The sequence below is a fragment of the Schistocerca cancellata genome, chromosome 4 (assembly GCF_023864275.1).
Source record: "Schistocerca cancellata isolate TAMUIC-IGC-003103 chromosome 4, iqSchCanc2.1, whole genome shotgun sequence".
NCBI lineage: Eukaryota > Metazoa > Arthropoda > Insecta > Orthoptera > Acrididae > Schistocerca > Schistocerca cancellata.
Window position 1 is genome coordinate 541,876,441 of NC_064629.1, and position 22,679 is coordinate 541,899,119.

A 22,679-nucleotide genomic window follows, 5' to 3' on the forward strand; every position below is an offset into this window, starting at 1 on the left:
GATTGGTGGGGGGGGGGGGGGGGGGGGGGAGATGAGGGAGGGCAGGCGTATTAAAAATTGTTGACCAAGGCCTGAATGCAGTTAGCAGGTTTGAATGAATGTATAGTGTAATAGTTAACAAGTAAGACATGAATTGGATAGGTTAGCATGGACAGCTGCATCAAACTAGTTGTTGGATTGACAAGTGATAACGACAACAACATGCATGGTTTTATTAAAGATGGTGTCTCTCTTGACTTGATCCTAGATCATATAGCTGTTTACAGATCAACCTAATTTTTAATTTGAAATTTGAGCAGTGTAGGACCCAGTAATATCTCATGCACACAGAGAATTGCCAGATGTGACATTCACATTGTTAAAACAGGCGATAAAATTTAACTCTGGATATTAGGATACTAGTTGGGTGCTTAGCAAAGTGAGATTCCTACATATATTTAGGTGGTAGTATTAGCTATGAGGCATCGTACATAAACTAAAGATCTATTTGGATACAAATTTTAAATAAAAATGTACAGGTAGAAATTTTTCATGAACAACAAAATCATCATTTATACTCATTTCACTAATAAATAAAAGTTTAATATGAGGATAGTTGCAGATCCATGCTGAATGCTTTAAACATTGTTAACTATTGTGAATTGAGAGTGTGTATAGACACAATTATGCAAAATTATTTTCAGATGGAAATCATGATGAGATTGGTGTGTCTGTGATGTGGTGATGGAACTTACCTCTGGATTGATTTAATAAATAAAATACTTGTACCTATCATATTGGTTTTGAAACTCTAGCAGCAGTCTTGTTTGCAGACTGAATTACAGGAATTCAGGTCTGCATTAACGCATAAACAATTGTTTACACGACGGGTGGACCTGTGGACCTGAATTCCCATAACTTTTGTCAATACCAGCACATTTCTATGAGTTGAAGCTGAACAGTAAACACAGCTCTTTATTGGTGTTAGGATCATAATCATCCATTTGATTTCCACTAGATAAAGGCTTCCTGTAAATTTTGTTGTGCATTATAGTCTTCAGCCACATGCACCCGTATTTATCTTATATGTGTTTGAATGTCATTTGCATTTCATTTTCATTACAGTCATAATTAAGTATTTTACTCCAGCCTGTTTTCTGGTCCTTTTTTTATTTGCCAAAATGCATCTCGCCATTGTTCACTGTGCAACCGTTAATTTTCACATTTTTGCAAAATCAAAAGTCCTTGCATTACTAACATGTATGCTGTAAAGTTTCTGGTTCAGATGCATTGGAAACTTAGCTTTGAAAACTAATATTTAGCACTTCAGTCCATCATATTATTCAGTTTATTCCTTTTCCTATTCATCCAGTCATCTTCAGTGGCTTTAAGTTCAAAAACTTAACTGGTTGTAAGATTTCATTGTTAAGGGTCATTTGACAATGGAGAATGATACTGATTGCATAAATTAAACAGTGTGGTAATGACTGCATACCCAAGGCTCCCTGATATATCGTCTGTAGGAAGATACCTCTCAAAATCTAAACATGTTGCAGAATGTTATGTACAGTTTGGGGGCAGTTTTCATAATCACACTTACAACACCACTACTTCTTATCCTTCTTTGACTCTGAGAGCATATTGCTTTTACTGTGCAGATTGATCACTACCCATTATTCAATTTCTTCTAAGTCTGTTTAATTGTGTGAGTGTTTTTTCTTCTCTTGTGGTGCTACACAAGTCATTCACAATTATACCATAAAGATATAAATGTGGATGTCCATAAATTGTGGTATCAGTGTTTACACTCAAACCATCAGGAACAATAACAAAATATCCATGTGCATTATTAAACACGAAACGTACATTTTTGCTGGGTTTGTTTTGTCAAATCATAGTAAGTCCTAAATGAATGCAGCAGATATCCATAAATTATGGCATCAATATTTACACTCACTCTATCAGGAGCATTAACAAAAAATCTGTGTGCATTATTAAATCAAACATACAGTTCTGCAGTTGGTTTGTCAAAGTACAGTAGGTCCTAAATGAGTCAAGCAGCACTAAGATTAGTAACATTTTCATAGAACAGAAGACATACATCTTCCATTCAGTGGTCAACTGGAGTTGTCAAATTATAACTGATTTTCAGATCTACTTTCATGTTTGCTCTATTAAGTTCTTCCATTAGTTGTTAAAGTTTATCTGCTCTAGAAGCTGAGAGTAAAATGCCATCAGCAAAATGGAAGTAGCTGATTGCTGATCTGTTACCATGTATGCATCCTTCTTTTCCCCAGTGTAGAGATATGAAGAAATATGGAGAACAGTCAACCTCATCATTTAGTTCTCAACTTGGTACTACCCTGCTGAAATCTAATGAAATTTGTAGCCTTGCTACTAATGTAGGTTGAATGTGTATTTCGTGTCAAAAGCTTTCTTAAAATTTATGAATTTCAGGTAAAATATTAATTCATACTCATTGTTCAGTTCTGTTAGTTTTGTTCGCGATTTATAAGTCATCAGTTGTGTGTTCAAAGATGATGTCACCCACTTCCAAAATAACTTTTTACTGAATTCAAAAAGTCTTATTATTGTTGGCGATTTGTTATCCTGTATATGTGGGTATCATAGAATTGCAGATCATTATTTAACAGCTATTTATATATCTGTCCTTGTACAAAATATAACTGTTTCTTGTATGGAAAACCTGCAGAACCAGCCATACAGATTAATGTGCCATACACTGTCATGGATCTTATGTTTGGAATTCGTAATATTAATGTTGTACAATTTTAATGGCTTTTGGTGGTATCTTGGGAAGAATTTTAATTTTGAATACTGTTACATTTGCAGTCATCTTTTTTGTGTACAATTCCTGATTAACCTGTTCATTCATATTATCCTTTGTTATTAATAAGCCCCTTTTCTTTCACTTATTGCCATCTTACTTTATTACACTCTAAGAGTGCTTCAGTCTTTTTTTTTTTTTTTTACATTCAGTATACTTCATTTGGTCGTATTCTTCCTTGTATTTATTTCAATTTTGTCCTTAGATTTCTCCTACTTGTTTTTTCCCTTATAACTGCACCTTCACACATTCATATAACAATTAGTTTTTATGTATTTACATTGCAGTCATCATTTTTTCAGTTCTAATTTGGTCCCCCCACCTTCCTCCTCTATGTCTTTTTTCCCATTGTCTTATTATTTCTGATTTTATTTATTTTCAACTCTCCCAGTTGTAATTACTTGTGAAGAAATCATGAGTTTTTCTCTGTTCTTTTGTCATTTTTCATAACAGGTGTTGTTATTGAAAGCATTGTTTGTGTTATGTAAGGCAAATTACTAAAACAGTTTGAAAATGAATTCTTTAATTCTAGATTGTTTTAAGTTCTGTGGCAGTTTCTTGTAATTTGGTACTTCAAAGATGTTACTGTTGTTCATCTTGCTTATCTGTGTGTCAAGTATTTTTATGCTGTAATGGATGTCGTATGTAATGAGAATTTGAGTTCTTTGACATCCTTGTCATCATCATACTTTAATTTACTTACTCCAATTTATTTAGAGGTCCATAAGATTGTGGAAAATTGCAGAATAGCAATGAATAAGCCTTGGTCCATGTTTCAGGTAAAGATGGAGAAGCTGTTGCCGGAACATCGGGAGCTGAGGTACGTATGTTTCTGGTAAATTACTGACTGAATACAAGTTCTGTTTGTCTTCTTACTCCCTCTTTCTACATTATACAGGGTGAGTCAGGAGGAAAGGTAATGCTTCAAGAGGTGGCAGTATTGGTGATTCTGAATAAAAAGCACCATATGAATGTATGTCCGGTTCTCAACAGTTTCCGAGGAAACTGACGAAAACAGTGGGGAAGAGGACAAATGCAGCTAATAGTAAATGAAACATTGTGATCTAATATTTTAATTGTGTTCATTTCCTCTCAAAATATGTTCCAAAAGTCCACCATCGACTGCAGTTCATTTTGCACCTGCTATAGACAGCTGCTGTGTTGCTCATTCATACAGTCATTTACTTGAGCATATGCATGTAAAATAGGAGTGAGAGGTTCCTCCTATGTGTCCAGTCTGTGTCTGTAGACCTCACTCTTAAGCCATGCCACTAAAAGTAATCTAATGAAGTAAAATAGGGTGACTTCGGTGGCCAAGAAATGACTTGACGCCTGAGATTTTCTTGTAGTTATGTGTTGGATATGGTTAAGCAAAGGGCATCTGTTCATTTGAAGTTTTCATTCAGAATCACCAACTGTTGCCCCCTCAAAACGTGTGCCTTTCCTCCTAACTCATCCTGTATGTTTACTATTCATACTACTTTCACGTGACTGTGTTTTCAATGTACTGCATGTAGACAGATTAATCATACAACTTAATTTCTGCAGTGCAGCTTAAAAGTTTATTATGACACCACTTCTGTTGAGTATTCTGCTTTTCTGAGCATCTGTCCTCTTGTTAAAAATGTATGTAAATGTAGTAGTGTCTCAACATGCGGGGATATTATAAATGTGATGAATGTTGAAACATTAAGGAAGGATAAAAATATGACTTACAAAAGAAGCAGAAAAATGAACATATAAAGAACAGTAAATATATGCACACTTTGCAGCACAAAAAGTGCGGTGGAAAATTACAACCGTTCAGTCCAGTGCAACACTGATACAAATGAAATGCAGTGTGCCTTTTTTCCAGATTACATTGAGAACATGTGGAAGAGGAATTATTAGTTTAAATACTATGCAAAAATAATCATATCTGTATTCTGAACCTGTTCCAAGAAGATAAAAAGCTCTGCTGCGAAAAAAAGTGCTGTTATTAACTAAACTTTCTATGTATAGGGGCAGATGTTTGATTCCATGTCAAGTTACAATAAACCCCCCACCCCCTCCCCAGTTACCATAAGAGGCAAGTACCGTATGGAAAATATCCCTTTGTTCCAATTATGTGCAGTTAATTTTCCATAGTAGATGTACAAATTTTAGACTATAAGTATATGAATGTTACTTGTGGTTGCAATTATAATAAAACTGGCTGCAACATTTACTGTTAGCGCACATACATATGATGGCTGTGACTTTGGCAAAAATAATTATATCTGCACAGCAACAGGAGAATGAGCACTGAAGTTTTCTAATGATTATAGTTTATTACTGAATTCTGCCAAGGAGAGACTACACCCAGTGACCCTCAGATTTCTGTGTACCTTGACACACTGATTGTGGTCCACTCAAAAGTAACTCAAATAAAAGTGTTAGGTCACTAGGCCTCATTTATTGAAAATATGGATAATCGTAACTCATATCTTTTTGTATTATTGTTCTGTTAATCTCTTTGTGAACTGTAATTACTTCATAAAGTAAAGTTAAATTTCAGTTTTTGTTAAATACTTTCAAATTTCAATGTGGTAAGAAAGTGTGCACAGTGATTTGAACCCACGACATCCTGATTGCTGAGCAGTCACTGCACCAACTCTTTAGTTGAAAGTTTAAAGCACTGAATGGTGATTGTTGCCCTAGATTTTTCCAAAAACTAAGATCTAGTAACCCAAACCCTCTATGGACAAGTTTAGATAAACTAAAGTGTTTAACTTCCATGTGGGAACACGGCGCCCAAAGGGGAATGTCATTCTAGAGTCATTTATCATGTTAGACATTATCCCCTGATGTGATGATGGGATTCTGTTGCATTGACTGACACACTAACCCAGAAAGTTATCACACCATTCGTTTTTTAGTAACCAATGACAGCACATACTTGAAGGTCAGATACCAGAAACAACTTGCTTCTATTCCAGCCACTTTATTCATGATCCATTCCTTATTGTTGGCAAGCTATCCATGACATCATCATTGCTCTTTTAGAGAAAGGGAATTTGATGCTTGGGAATGATATGGAGTTTCTTAATGGACTGCACAATGATTGATGAAATGATACTAAGGATCCAGCAAGCATGTGGAAACTGAATGTTATCATGTAGCAACTCCAGTTCAGGATAATGATCTCATAAACACATTACAGCAAATATTGTAATAAAATGTAGAGCAGCTGAAACATATTATTGTGTTTCCTGAATTGTTTGATATGGTTTGATGCTGGCATCAGGAGGCTGGATTATAAAACAAACACATAGCCATCAAAAGGAATCTCCACGATAATCAACTCCGCTAATTGGTATTTGCTGTGGAATATGTCTCTCTCAACTAAAGGAATGTAACATTTTTATACAAATTAGTATTTTGTACAGTAAATGGTGGAACATTATGATTATATAAGCGGCTTGTTGTCTGTTTTGGCTACAAATATATCCATGGCTTATCCTGCAGTGGTCGTGTGTCTGTGGCAGTTCGGTGCTTGGTGTTCCCATGGAATTGGGTGACTTCATTGGATAGATGGCTGACTGGATGTAACCCATTTTACTCACATTTTGGGTAATGTTACAAACCTATCAGTGTGACATCTATATTCTGAAGAATTGGTTTGTTTCCATTAACGTCAGTCTCCAATATGGACATCAAGTATGGTGTAGGTGTGGTTTGCAGAACAGAATGAGATTTGTCTTCTTGACTGGCCTCCTCCTGCACCAGACCTCCACCTCGTTGAAAATGAATGAGCGGAGCAAAATAGACTCCACGACAAGAACCAGTGATGATCTTCAAAACTGGGCACTAGCTGCCTGGGGGAGATAGCCGAAAATGAGAGATTTATTACTCAACTTACAGATTTCCTCCCTCACAGGATGCAGATGAACATTGAAGGGGAATGCCTTTGTATGGAATGTTAAGCAGTAAAGTGAGCTGACAAAATCCTGTATAGAACTGTGAAGTGTTAGTTCTGTTAATTTTGTGTTTTGGACAGATTAAACAAATTAACACAAACAAAAATCCTGCTGCCATGTAGTTTTTCATCAGTCTGTCAATGAAGCCACCAAACTACAAAGTTTCTGTATCATGGACTTTGATATTCACATTATTTCTTACTGTTGCTCCAGCGTTCACTTCACCTCTTGACTGCAAATACCTTTTCCACATCTGAAATACTAGGAATTACACAGAGAAGACCACCTTGTATGCCCATGCTATAACATCATTTTAAGTCCTAACTACCTGGTTGCCCAGTACTATCAGAAATAGTAATCGGAAATAGTAAGCAGCTTATGAGAAATGTAAGTCTGCACAAACTCCACATGTAATATATGTAGTTTTTATTAAAGGTCAATAATACTTACGCAGGAACCTCTGTCTGGAAATGTTCAAGAAAATGATGTTCATGACCCAAGTCCTATTATGCACTTATATTGACAAAAAATTAAATTCAGTATTGCAATTTGGCTTTTCAGTATCTTTTCTTACTCCTGTTTTAATGACCACTGAAGGAACGTAGTGTAGTCTGTTGAAATATGTATGGAAGATGTATATTGGTGCCTGATAGACTGATAAATCAGAAAATAAAATCTCTTTGAGAGCAGTTTCATGTCCACAGCACATTTACAAAATACATACAGTCTTGTCTTGCAAGAATGTTTACTAGAGTTACATGCTGGAAGCTGTGATCTTCCAGCTGAAACAAGCAGTTGTTGTATGTAGTGGAAGCTGAATGGAACTGTACTTTTGTGCAGAATGAAGGGCAGTTTGGTTGCTGTCTGAAAACAGCTAGAAGTGACTTTAGACACAGTCTACAAGCCTTAGGCTGCTGCCTTGGATCATGGCAGCAGTGAAGCACATGAGGCAATGGTTGTGGTACCACTAGTGGCTCCAGCATTGCATGTTGCTGCCCCTTGTAATATGCCTTTGCCAGTTTGTTCTCACCTGAGGATGTATGACAGATAGTGGTGGGGTCACAAATTCCTGGATGGAAGACTCATGTTGGTACTCGTTGCATGGCACCGTCCTCTTACAAATAAAGTCCATACATGAGATGCTGCCCATTGTTAGGCAGTACATTTGGACAAAGAGGACCATGCACCCCCCCCACCCCCACCCCCAGCTCCCAGGCAAAGAAAAAAAATTAGGGTAGTCAGGTATTTTTCTTTCAAGAAAATGATTGAAAAGTCATACATTTTTAACTGGATCGTAACTGAAACTCCATGTTAGATGAGTAATTGAGTCTCTCAGGAAAATAAAGTGGTGGAAATTTAAACGGTATACCATGAAGCATCACTCTGATATTTGTCAAACTTGTGGAGATATTCGTCACATAATTACTGTTAAATGATTAAACTTTGATTCAGTTTGTAACTGATGTCTGTCATCAACATCAGTATGAAATGTGATCCCCCACAAGCACAAATCCCATTGCGCCCCAGACATTCTCTGTGGATGACAAGTCAGGGGATTGGGCAGGCCATTCCTCAAGTTGTTTGTTGAATTAACTGCTGGAATATGGCATTTGGTTATTTCATCTTAAGGGATATAACAAAAGGTGTTACCATTCTTTGTACAAACTTGTGAACAGTCAACAATTACTACATCAGTTCTGTTATTATATCCATCAGCTCCCCACGCGATAATTTTAGGAGTTTGAGAGGTTTGGGTATCAAGAATCACTGCTTCCTGTCACATTTCATCAAATCATCTATGGTCACACTAGTGTCAATTAGACTACCACAGATAGAAGTGAGACTCATTGCTGAACACCACAGAATGCCACTTAGTGACCCAGTTGACTCTGGATCTACACCATGCAAGTCTGTGTTGTCTGTGGCAGTGTGCAGGTGATAAATGACCCATGTCAACTCAAAAGATTACCTTTTAGATTACCTGAGCAGGTAACCTCAAACATTCATCATTGGAACTGAAAATGTGTGGTATCTTTATATAAAATTTAATGAGTATTCACCAGCATCTTAGGCAGAAAAATGCTGATCAAGGTTGTTAAGAATGGGGAAAGTCAGCTGTGGTTAAGTTTCCAGGAAAAGCAGAGATACAACTTCATTGTAGATGTAAACAAAGCCAAAACACATTTCACAAACAAAATCTGAATGAAACCAAAATGAGCACAAAGAGTGCATAGAGATAGGTGTTCAGTATATTCAAAAGTATGATTCTATCTGCCAATCTGGAAAAAATTTAAGTAATTTTTTCTTGTGTAAATTCACTAAATGGGTGACACTCATCTATGCATACTGTCTGTGATGCACTGGTACTGAAACTGAAATACTGAATTCACTCGTACAAAATTGTTTCACAGAGCAAAATCATGCTATAGTTCCTTCTTTCAGTTGCTGCTCCTATGTGAGAATAATAAATATTGAGACAGTGATGTAAGAAATCAACTAAAATTCATCTGCAGAGAAAAGGTGGTAGACCTGATGAGATACCTGTTCAGTTCTATATACATTCTGTGAAAGAATTTGTCGCCATTGTAAAGGTGCATGTCCTTCAGCATGTAACTTCTCCAAGCACTTGCTGTGGTGTTCATACTAGAACGAAAACTTGCACAAGTTTACTTATGGAAGTCACTAGGGCAAGATGATTTGTTGTTGCTGCTGAAGAAAATTTGTGACAAAAATAAAAACCTAAGGAAACAAATGTTTGGGTGAAGAAATGGATACAGAGGTGTATATATTTATCAAGAATCACTATTGAATGAATTAAAATCAGAGGATTTCTCTCAGATTAAAAACTTCATGAGAATGTCATATGCAGTTTTCAAAAATCTCATGTGTATTGAACAATGAAATGTTCTGAACTGGGACACAAAAATACTACAAGCTGTATCACCAAGAGATCACCTTTAAATTATTCTTCAACTTTTGTAAATGGTATTTATTACTTTTATTACAAAGGTAAAAACAGGATACAAAAATGCTTTAAGCTACATCACTAAGAGATTGTATTTTAATTACTCTTCAATTTCTGCAAACATTATTTGTTACAAACATAATGCATTTATGTTTACTACTACTACTACTACTACTACTACTACTGCTGCTGCTCGGCTCAGCTCTACAGCCATTGGAGGGCCTTGGCCTGCGTCACAATATCCTGCCATTCTATCTGGTCCATGGCTTTCCGTCTCCATCCACTGATACCCAGCTTTTTCATGTTCTCTTCAATTCCATCCACCCACCTCTCTCTGGGACGTCCCTTCTATCGTCTGCCTCCAGCCTTGCCATCAAAAATCTTCTTACATGTTCTGTCTTCCTCCAGTCTGACCACGTGTCCTGCCCATCGCAGTCTTCTTATTTTAATGGTAGTGACAGTGTCAGGTTCTTCGAAAAGTTGTTCTAATTCTGCATTTCTACGGATGCACCAATCTTCTTGATTGTATATTGGGCCATATATTTTATGCAGAACCTTTCTCTCCCAAATGTTAAGGATCCTTTCCTCATTTGCAGTCATGGTCCATGTCTCGGCACCTTACATAACAACTGGTCTCATAATTGTTTTGTAAATGAGGATTTTAGATTTTCGTGATAGAAGTGGGTAGTGTGGCAAAGTATCATCTGTTGCCTGCTGCTATTCTAGCTTTCACCTCACTGCTGATGTTATTCGTGTCTGTAATAGTCGATCCGAGGTACTTGATGTCTCTCACCCTTTCAAACTCCTTGTTGGCTATCCTGAGATTTGGTAGGTTTCGCTGGTTGGTCATTGCCATGTATTTGGTCTTTTCGACATTGACTACCAGGCCCAGTTCCCTTGCACCTCTCTCTAGTTGTTGATAGGCATCAGCCAGCACAGCGGTGTTTCGTGCGAATGATACCACATCATTAGCGTAGGCCAGGTACTGCAGTGAATGATTAAAAATGGCTCCTCCTCTATTTATCTCTATCTGACTTATGACTTTTTCTAGGCAGAGGTTGAGTAACAGTGAGGAGATATTGTCACCCTGTCTCAGTCCCTTCTTCACTTCCACTTCTCTGGAGATTTCGCCCTATATTTTTACTTTACAGTCAGTTTCACTGAGGGTCATCGTAGTAAGTTTAACGAGCTTCTTAGGTATTCCTGCCTGTTCCATCGCATTCTGCAATGCCACTTTCGAGATACTGTCATGGGCTTGATTTATGTTTATTTGATGTTCATAACATTTTTCAAGCAGTGTGCATATTGTGAATATTTGGTCAGTTGTTGACCTATTTCTTCTAAAGCCACTCTGATAGTCTCCAATTCTCTCTTCCACATAGGTAGTAAGCCTCTTAATTAGGATCTTGGAGAACACTTTATATGTAGTATTTAGCAGGGATATTCCTCAGTAATTCTGGCAGTTTTTAATCTCCTTTTTTATGTATGGGGCACATAATAGCCATTTTTCACTCCATTGGCATGCTCTCCTCCTGCCAGATGTTCAGTATTACTTTATGTATTGCTTTCCACAATGCTTCCCCACCATATTTGAGAAGTTCTGTCTGGATCTGATCTTCTCCAGGTGCCCTATTATTTTTTAAGGTCTTAATGACTTGTATGACTTTCCCCAGTGTGGGTTCTGGTGTTAAGAACTCTGGTCCATAACAACTTATTTCCACCAGTTCTAATCCTTCTTCTTCTGGGTTCAGTAACTGTAGGAAGTATTCTGACCATCTGTCAAGTATTTTATTACTCTCCCCTATCAAATCCCCTTCTTTGTTTCTACATGTATTTGTTCTGGCTTGAAACCCAGTCTTCCTTCTTTAATCTTTTGATACATTTCATGTACTTGCTTTTCTTCTCCTAGCTGTTCAATTTCTTCCATTTTTTTCTTTTCTAGTGCTCTTTTCTTCTTTCTGCAAACCCTCTTAGCTACACGGCACTTCTCATTATATTCATTCAGATTTGCTCTAGTTCTTCTCTGAAATAATTACATTCGTGCTGTGTTACGCTCCTCAATTCTTCTCATACATTCTTCATCAAACCAATCTACCTTCATTTGAGCCTGTACATGTCCCAAAACCTGCCTGGAGAATTGCAGTCTTACATTGTTTCCACATTATTTCTGTATGTTCATTTGATGCGTCAGTATTATTCTTAATCCCCTCTTCTATTTTTGCATGATATGCTCTCCGTATTTCTTCTGACTTTAGTTTCTTAATGTCAAAACTTTTCTGTTTGTGGCCTTTCTGTTTAGTGAGATCCTTTGCCTGTACTTAATTCTCACTAGATGATGGTCTGAATTGCAGTCAGCTCCACATTGGCTCCTAACATCCATTATGTCTGATCCGTGCCTCCTGTCATTCAATATATGGTCTATCAGATTTCTAGTTTGTCCATCTGGTGACATCTATGTTTCTTTGTGTATATTGGTGTGTGGAGACCATGTACTGCTGAAAGTCATGTTTTTACTTATAGTAAAAGTAAAATCCACAACCCTAATTCCATTGTCATTTGATATTTCATTGAGGCTATTTCTTCCTATAATTGGCTGATAAGCCTCTTCTTTTCCTATTTTTGCATTCAAGTCTCCTATTAAGATCTTAACATCATGTTTAGGAGCCTGATCATACAACTGCTCTACTTTGCTACAAAACTCATCCTTCTGTTGTTCATCTATCTCCTCTGTGGGTGCATGTACATTTATAATTATGTTGAAAAATTTTTCCCCTTAATCTTAATATGGACATCTGTTCATCGATTGGTTCGAAGCGTATTACAGCATGTTTCAGTCCTTTAGCAACCACAAAACTGTACCAAAGGTATTTGTCCTCCCGCCACTAAAGCAATTGTGAAATTTCCTGAGTCCATTATGTCTTTTCCCTTCCACCTAATTTCCTGGAGAGCCAATAGTTTTATACCGTAATTGTTTAGTTACTGTAGCAGCTGCCGTAGGCTCCAGCTTGGTATAGGCTCCGCACATTCCATGTTTCTTTGTACATATCTCTTATCCTTTATTTGTTTGCTGGGGTTGTGATCAAACTATCTGTCTGGCTTATTCCTTTGTTAGCATTCGCAACAAGTGATTTTTACAGGGAAAGATTGTTAATCTTCCGCCAAACCATTTGAGGGGTTGCTTCTTACAGCTCGCTGGGTAGCTGGTTCCATTTTCAGGAGAACATCCTTAGCCTTTGTAGATCCCTCTACTGACTGCAAGTCAGCAGTTGATAGTTGGAGGCTCCTCTGCCTTTCTTCCAAGCCATTGGCCCTCATACCTGCTGGTTTTGGTCCCCCCCCAAGTATTTTATTTCCCTGGTACCCTCCATATGTGGAGGATGTTCCCCAATCCACCACTTGAGGAGATGCCCGATGGGGGACCAGCAACCCCACACAGGCATTTATGTTTCCGCTAAGGTTAAAAGTCAACTAAAATTTAAAGTCACCTCTACTGCCATGCTACTTTCCCTTCTGGTGAAACAAAGTAATTGGTTAATTTTTTCTCATTTCCTTGGCTCGGTGGTGACAAAATATATATGTTCATGGATTCCATTGGTACATTTGTTTAGATTCATCTGTCTCTGCAACAATCTCCTTTTCCACAATGACATTGTCGTACTGGTATTGAACACGCAAAACTTCTGTAAATTTGAGAAAAACTTTCAGCATCTGACAAATTTGAGGCTGCAAGACCGTTTCCACTAACTTGCAGGAGCTGCTTCTGCAAGTAGACAGAACTTGTGAAAGTCAACTTGCTGAGGGTGTTTCCACAACAAATAACTTTGCAGAGATAACTTCTGCAAGGGACATGCAGAAGTTTACTTGCTAGTGGACATGCAGCTTAACAGCAATTTATGATGAGTCACAGCAGTGTTAAGTGGTTAAACTTACCAGAGAAAGACACAGTCCCATCTTTTGAGATGCTCGTTGCATAGATGCACGCAGCTGTAGACCTACATCACCAATAATCTGTTGTAGAATTATGGGACATGTTTTATACTTGTGTATTGTGATATTACTGGAGACTGAAATCCTCTTGTAGAAATGTACTTGAATTCCACAAACAGCAGTTTAGTGAATTTCATCATGTTCTGTTGTTCTCTGAGAGCCATAGGGTAGCCCTCACTGATGCCATGTCCCTTGACCTCCAGAAAGTGTTCCCTACATTATCAGATTTTCATGCACAAGCTTGTGGAATAGGGGACCAGCTTTGCGAATGAAGATTTTTTGACAAATAGAACTTGACACATCATTGTTAATGGTGAGAAAGTAACTTCAATCATACCCCAAAGAGAATGTTATAGGACAGTTATTGTTCACATTATGTATATAAATGGCAGTTGCCATTGGAAACTCAATGGGGCAGTTCACTGATGACACCTTTGTGTGTAGGGCAGCCTTGGCATTACATAATTGTATCAAATGCAAAAAGACCTATGCTGGCCCTGTGATTGGTGCAGAGACCTACAGTTGAGGTTCAACTTCAACAAATATAATGTATTGCAAATACATAAGTTGGTAGACCCACTGTTGTCTGAATACACAATCAGTGATCATTCACCACATACATTGCCAGCTGTTAAATATAATGGAATTACAATACTAGTTGTATACTGCTCATAGCATCAATACTTCTTGTCCTAACTGTGCTGCATTATCCGTCTATAATCTGAATATATATATGTGTGTGTGTGTGTGTGTGTGTGTGTGTGTGTGTGTGTGTGTGTGTGTGTGTCTCCATACCTTGTCATTTTTCATAGGGTATGGTAATCAACAGTTGTTTCCCTTTCTTACATTTCATTTCCTAACTTCCTTTTAATATGGGGCACCCATGTGACTGGAATTCATAATCTAGATATTCAGTTTTCTTGCTCAAAATACTTTTGTATAAACAGTTGATTAATTAAAGAATTAGTAGCGAAGAAATCGAAATAGATGGTGTAATATGACAATGTGATAGATGAATTAGGATGTATGAGCCAAGTAATATTACAGGAATTTTGTGATAGCAGCTGACTCCATGTAGTTAACTTAGGTCTACATGACTGTCAGGACTGTAAAAGAAACTAAATTGTGAGGATTAGGAGGGGAGCCTCAACTTTCCTTTTGGCTCTGCGTGCCTCCAGGTAGTGATCACCTCAAACTGGCTTGAGTAGGATGGCAAAATAGTCTCGGACTACTGTGGACATTCTGTACGTTTCTCTTTAGAGGTGGAGTATCATCTTCTACAGAGAAACTGGGTGTTACTGAACCTTAGCATTATGGGTTGCAGTGTGCTGAGATAATAGGGAGCTGCAAGATGAAACACTAACAAGTGGTTAAACTTGTACAACTTCCAAACATTAGTCACTCCTTTCCCATAGAACTACAGTGAACTCTGACCGTAAAGTTCAAAGCCCTAGGTGGGTCGTATGGTTCTCCAAATAGTATTACATTCACTTCACAAGTAGATCTTTGTTGCAACAGCAAATAAATTTATACAATTATTTAGAACATTCTGAGAAGACGTGCCTTCTGTTTCTAGATTCATTGGTAATCTTTTGCTTTAATTGCCACGGGCATATTTTGTTAAAGGGGAAATGCAGTGTCCGCTTGTAGTGTGCCATCATTTTCCTTTCTTATGCTAGTAATCCTTAAATCATCCACAAAAGAATCATGTAGAATGTATTTTGGTGCCAATGTCCTCCATGTCAGAAAGTCTGCCATCATGTCCTTATTTTGTTACAAGCTAACTGCTGTCTCTAAAAACCACATTCCATCCCATCCTAAAACTTGGCTGTTTCACACATTGTGTGTTGCAGGCTTCATTTTCACTTGATGATTTAAGGAAATTACAATACTAGTTGTATATTGCTTGTAGTATCAACACTTTTTGTCCAAACTGCTGCATTAACCACCTATAAGCTGAATATGTGTGTGTGTGTGTGTGTGTGTGTGTGTGTGTGTGTGTGTGTGTCAAACCCCCCCCCCCCCCCCACGCTCTCTCTCTCTCTCTCTCTCTCTCTCTCTCTCTCTCTCTCTCTCCCTCCCCCTCCCCCTCTCCTCCCCCCCCCCCCAGCATCCCTCCTCCTTTCTCTGTTAATACAAAAATTGTGAAAAGAGAAATTATAATTTAATACAAGAACTGCAGTTTGTTAGTGGATGTATATGATAAAACAGCAGGACAGTGCCAGAAATGGGTCAAAAGTAATTGTAGAGAAATATAAACAGTGACAAGGTTAGACTGTCTCACTTCCAAAGTCTGTTGCGGTGTAATTACACACAGCAAAAAAAAAGTTTTGCATCACCTCGGTTCCAAGAGTTATGGAACCTGTACAGAAAATTGGAATAGAGATCAACATAAACATCATTTCTGCCCTTTTTATTGCTCATGAAAACCACACATTGCATGTTGTACCACCACACATCAAGACCTTGTGATGACCTCAACCCACAGGAAAAATAATTATCAAAATCTGAACTGTGAAGTCATCCAAAATTCTAGTTGGAAAACCACACTCTTTTTTATACTTCTCAATTGGTCACGATCCCACTTTGTTTATGAACTGAATACTCTAATATTTACGAGAAACTGCTCTGAAATTAACCTGAACCGACAAAATTGTGTATATATTCTCTGAAACTTCAAAGGAATTAGAAAAAGTGACAAAATTTCGTGAATCACACACCATACTGTTAACAACCGCATGAACACTGGGGGGGTTTCACCATACATCTTCCCACTTTTGAGTATAACCAGTGTCTCTTAATACTATGACTCGTAGCAATACAATATCAAAAAAACTTTTATTACTGGGTAAAGAGTCACTACGTGATTTGACAGCTGACATTTATAATTCCCGCTCACGTCAGGAAAAGTACCAATACGAGAATAGCAGCTTTTACATTATTGGTCAGAATGCAAGCAATTATGGCAGTCGCCGTAATTTTCGCGCGAAGCCATATTTCGCGACAAAATACTCTTATTAGTTACTGTCATATATCTAGTCTCATAACAATACATAAAACTACATAAAATAACTACAATTATTTTGACATGCAAGGAGAATTAGTCCTAATGAGAGGAAGAAGTTTATATTTACTGGTGTTTCAACAGTGACTACCAGGCAACATTTAATTCACTGATTGTAATTTTATTTTCGTTAGCAGAAAGCAAAAAAACTAAACAAAGAATTTAATTAAACAGAGTCTGTAATTCTTATACTTGTAATGGAGAAAGCAAGTTTCTAGGTCAGGGGATAGCGTTCAGCGAAGTCCCTTAACTTTTTGTTGCATACGAAGCGTTGCGTTAGGCAGCACCATGTCGGCGGGTTACGATGATGAGAGCAGGATACAGACAGTTCCGCTGGTTAATCTTCTCCGGCGAAATGCAAATAAAGTTCCCTCACAGCTGTATCATTAACCCCGTGGTGATTAACAAACCACAAGATGCCAGTATACGAACGTTGTTGTCATGTCCTCTCTTTCAAAGTACATGACGTAGACATCGCTCATTTTTACACTTTATGCACTGTCTGTGACGCTATTGTCCATAATTGCACAGTTCGTCACATTCATATAGTCTTAGCCACAAATACACCGTTCATAGAATTGTTCATGTATGTGAAGCACACCGTAAACAATGTCCACTCTGTTCTCGCATTTCAAACTTCGACAACATCACTGAAAACCATTTATATTGCACAGTTAGTTAGTCTTCACTTTCATGGCTTGATAGAATGTGATATCTACATCTACATCTACATCCATACTCCGCAAGCCACCTGACGGTGTGTGGCGGAGGGTACCTTCAGTACCTCTATCGGTTCTCCCTTCTATTCCAGTCTCGTATTGTTCGTGGAAAGAAGGATTGTCGGTATGCCTCTGTGTGGGCTCTAATCTCTCTGATTTTATCCTCATGGTCTCTTCGCGAGATATACGTAGGAGGGAGCAATATACTGCTTGACTCTTCGGTGAAGGTATGTTCTCGAAACTTTGACAAAAGCCCGTACCGAGCTACTGAGCGTCTCTCCTGCAGAGTCTTCCACTGGAGTTTATCTATCATCTCCGTAACGCTTTCGCGATTACTAAATGATCCTGTAACGAAGCGCGCTGCTCTCCGTTGGATCTTCTCTATGTCTTGTATCAACCTTATCTGGTACGGATCCCACACTGCTGAGCAGTATTCAAGCAGTGGGCGAACAAGCGTACTGTAACCTACTTCCTTTGTTTTCGGATTGCATTTCCTTAGGATTCTTCCAATGAATCTCAGTCTGGCATCTGCTTTACCGACAATCAACATTATATGATCATTCCATTTTAAATCACTCCTAATGCGTACTCCCAGATAATTTATGGTATTAACTGCTTCCAGTTGCTGACCTGATATTTTGTAGCTAAATGATAAAGGATCTATCTTTCTGTGTATTCGCAGCACATTACACTTGTCTACATTGAGATTCAGTTGCCATTCCCTGCACCATGCGTCAATTCGCTGCAGATCCTCCTGCATTTCAGTACAATTTTCCATTGTTACAACCTCTCGATACACCACAGCATCATCTGCAAAAAGCCTCAGTGAACTTCCGATGTCATCCACCAGGTCATTTATGTATATTGTGAATAGCAACGGTCCTATGACACTCCCCTGCGGCACACCTGAAATTACTCTTACTTCGGAAGACTTCTCTCCATTGAGAATAACATGCTGCGTCCTGTTATCTAGGAACTCCTCAATCCAATCACACAATTGGTCTGATAGTCCATATGCTCTTACTTTGTTCAATAAACGACTGTGGGGAACTGTATCGAACGCCTTGCGGAAGTCAAGAAACACGGCATCTACCTGTGAACCCGTGTCTATGGCCCTCTGAGTCTCGTGGACGAATAGCGCGAGCTGGGTTTCACATGACCGTCTTTTTCGAAACCCATGCTGATTCCTACAGAGTAGATTTCTAGTCTCCAGAAAAGTCATTATACTCGAACACAATACGTGTTCCAAAATTCTACAACTGATCGACGTTAGAGATACAGGTCTATAGTTCTGCACATCTGTTCGACGTCCCTTCTTGAAAACGGGGATGACCTGTGCCCTTTTCCAATCCTTTGGAACGCTACGCTCTTCTAGAGACCTACGGTACACCGCTGCAAGAAGGGGGGCAAGTTCCTTCGCGTACTCTGTGTAAAATTGAACTGGTATCCCATCAGGTCCAGAGGCCTTTCCTCTTTTGAGCGATTTTAATTGTTTCTCTATCCCTCTGTCGTCTATTTCGATATCTACCATTTTGTCATCTGTGCGACAATCTAGAGAAGGAACTACAGTGCAATCTTCCTCTGTGAAACAACTTTGGAAAAAGACATTTAGTATCTCGGCCTTTAGTCTGTCATCCTCTGTTTCAGTACCATTTTGGTCACAGAGTGTCTGGACATTTTGTTTTGATCCACCTACCGCTTTGACATAAGACCAAAATTTCTTAGGATTTTCTGCCAAGTCAGTACATAGAATTTTACTTTCGAATTCATTGAACGCCTCTCGCATAGCTCTCTTCACACTACATTTCGCTTCGCGTAATTTTTGTTTGTCTGCAAGGCTTTGGCTATGTTTATGTTTGCTGTGAAGTTCCCTTTGCTTCCGCAGCAGTTTTCTAACTCGGTTGTTGAACCACGGTGGCTCTTTTCCATCTCTTACGATCTTGCTTGGCACATACTCATCTAACGCATATTGTACGATGGTTTTGAACTTTGTCCACTGATCCTCAACACTATCAGTACTTGAGACAAAACTTTTGTGTTGAGCCAACAGGTACTCTGAAATCTGCTTTTTGTCACTTTTTCTAAACAGAAAAATCTTCCTACCCTTTTTAATATTCCTATTTACGGCTGAAATCATCGATGCCGTAACCGCTTTATGATCACTGATTCCCTGTTCTGCGTTAACTTTTTCAAATAGTTCGGGTCTGTTTGTCACCAGAAGGTCTAATATGTTATCGCCACGAGTCGGTTCTCTGTTTAACTGCTCAAGGTAGTTTTCAGATAAAGCACTTAAAAAAATTTCACTGGATTCTTTGTCCCTGCCACCCGTTATGAACGTCTGAGTCTCCCAGTCTATATCCGGCAAATTAAAATCTCCACCCAGAACTATAACATGGTGGGGAAATCTACTCGAAATATTTTCCAAATTATCCTTCAGGTGCTCAGCCACAACAGCTGCTGAGCCAGGGGGCCTATAGAGACATCCAATTACCATGTCTGAGCCTGCTTTAACCGCGACCTTCACCCAAATCATTTCACATTTCGGATCTCCGTCAATTTCCTTCGATACTATTGCACTTCTTACCGCTATAAACACGCCTTCCCCTTCACTGTTCAGCCTGTCTCTGCGGTATACATTCCAATCTGAGTTTAGGATTTCGTTACTGTTTACGTCTGGTTTCAGCCAACTTTCTGTCCCTAGTACTATATGGGCGTTGTGATCGTTTATTAATGAGAGCAGTTCTGGGACCTTTCTATAGACGCTCCTGCAGTTTACTATTAGCACATTAATATTGTTATTCCCTGTTGCATTTTGCCTACTCCTATCTTGCCGCGTCTCAGGAAGCGTCTTGTCGGGCCTAGGGAGGGGATTCTCTAACCTAAAAAACCCCCATGTGCACTCCACACGTACTCCGCTACCCTTGTAGCCGCTTCCGGCGTGTAGTGCACGCCTGACCTATTCAGGGGGACCCTACATTTCTCCACCCGATAGCGGAGGTCGAGAAATTTGCACCCCAGATCTCCGCAGAATCGTCTGAGCCTCTGGTTTAAGCCTTCCACTCGGCTCCAAACCAGAGGACCGCGATCGGTTCTGGGAACGATACTACAAATAGTTAGCTCTGATTCCACCTCGCGAGCGAGGCTTTCCGCCTTCACCAATTCCGCCAACCGCCTGTACGAACTGAGGATGACCTCTGAACCCAGACGGCAGGAGTCATTGGTGCCGACATGAGCAACAATTTGCAGTCGGGTGCACCCAGTGCTCTCTATCGCCGCCGGTAGGGCCTCCTCCACATCTCGGATGAGACCCCCCGGCAAGCAGACAGAGTGAACACTGGCCTTCTTCCCCGACCTTCTCGCTATTTCCCTAAGGGGCTCCATCACCCGCCTAACGTTGGAGCTCCCAATAACTAATAAACCCCTCCCCCCGTGTGCCTGCTCGGACCTTGCTGAAGGAGCAGCCACGTGTCCCCTCACAGGCAGAGCGGGCGATGCCACACGGTCAGCCTCCACATTGACCTTCCGCCTCGTGCGCCGCGAACGCCGCTGAACCCGCCACTCCCCTTGGGGAGAGGGTGGCCCAACCGTGCCCGGTACCTGCGAAGATGTCTCGACAGCAGGGACAGTGGGTGAAGCATGTAACACCTGGGGTGTACCTTGCGACGCACCAGACTCCCCACTGCCGCTACACTCCGAGGCAGCAGCCTGAAGACGGCTGACCGCGGCCATCAACACGCTCAGCTGTTCGCGAACAGTGGCCAGCTCCTCCTGCGTCCGTACACAGCAGTCACACATCCTATCCATCCTAAGGAAACAATTTACTGAAGGGAGTTAATCAACCTTTAACTAGACTGCTAATTCACTAAAGGCGGCTGCTTATTCACTAAACTGTGGTTGCTAGCCACTTCTTGTAGAAAACAATGAAAATAGCACTACCTGTCTCTGTACTGTATTGAAAACAAACTCTAGCACTACTGGCACTATGGTTGACTACAGGGACTCTCTCTTACTGTATTCAAAACAAACACGAAATCTATGGAACACTATTAAGAGCACTCGAAAAATAAAGCTTCCTAAAAGCAAATACACACGGAAGAAGAAGTGACAAGTAAGAAAAATACAGTTAATACTTAAATTAAGGTAGCTCGCTGCACAGCAGACGTGAAGCAGGCGGCAGTTACGACGACACTGACACCACCCAAAACCAATACCAGCAAAGTTCATTCGAATAAAGGCACAGTACGTGTCGGCCACAACAAAGTAATGTTAGCGGCACTTTCACAGTCCGGTTTATTTGCTCTTAAAGTTCGCTGGCAATGGCATTACATACCACAGTGGTAAAGAGAATTAACAATCTGATAGTTCAGTATCACTGTCCATACAATTACATTTGCTTTTCATGGAACACAGTACTATTTTTCCCGCGCACGCTTCACAGACACGCCATCCACCATCCCCTCTACTACGCAACAACCTTTCAACTCTCGATATCACTATCTCTGTCCCCTGTCTATAGATGTTATATCGTTATCGTAAATTACATTAACCTTTAAAAATGTTATTGACTGCATTTTTCACAATTTATAATATTCCAAAAGAGAACTTTAGAAACTTTACCACAGGTGCAAAGCCAGAAACATATTTATCCATTGGCGAACGAAATAATCACAATTACATCTTTACATTTAAAAACCACAGTAGAATGTTACATAATCACAATTAGAAATGCCCATATGAACAAAAGAAAAAGAATAGAAATCCAAAGAAAATCACGAAAAAAAATTTATATGCGTAATTAGCAATGCCTTCACAACCTTCAGAGGCGGTGGTCCAGATGGCTGTACACATCAGTACCTCTAATATTCAGTTGGTCCAGATTGTCTCACTTCTGAACGGCAATTTGGCATACATCCATCAGAGTGGTTGGTGGGTCATGTTGTCCATAAACAGCCCTTCTCAATCTATCCCAGGCATGTTCAATAGGGTTAATTTCCGGAGAACATGCTGGCCACTCTAGTCGAATGATTTCATTATCCTGAAGGAAGCCATTCACAAGATGTGCACAATGGGGGCACGAATTGTCATCCATGAATACGAATGCCTCGTCAATATGCTGCCGATATGACCACCAGCAGCATACGTCGTCCCTGGATAATGCCACTCCAAAACAGCAGGGAAC

General features: G+C 39.4%; 1 protein-coding gene across 8 annotated transcripts in view; it reads left to right on the plus strand.

Moving 5' to 3' along the window:
• LOC126184785 (phosphatidylinositol 4-phosphate 5-kinase type-1 alpha-like) overlaps window positions 1-22,679 on the plus strand; it is a 314,413-nt gene that overhangs the window by 14,446 nt on the left and 277,288 nt on the right. For all 8 annotated transcript variants that reach the window (XM_049927350.1, XM_049927348.1, XM_049927349.1 and 5 more), the window contains exon 2: window positions 3,607-3,647. In XM_049927350.1, coding sequence (XP_049783307.1) covers window positions 3,607-3,647 — 41 coding nt within the window. The remainder of the gene's footprint in view (window positions 1-3,606; window positions 3,648-22,679) is intronic.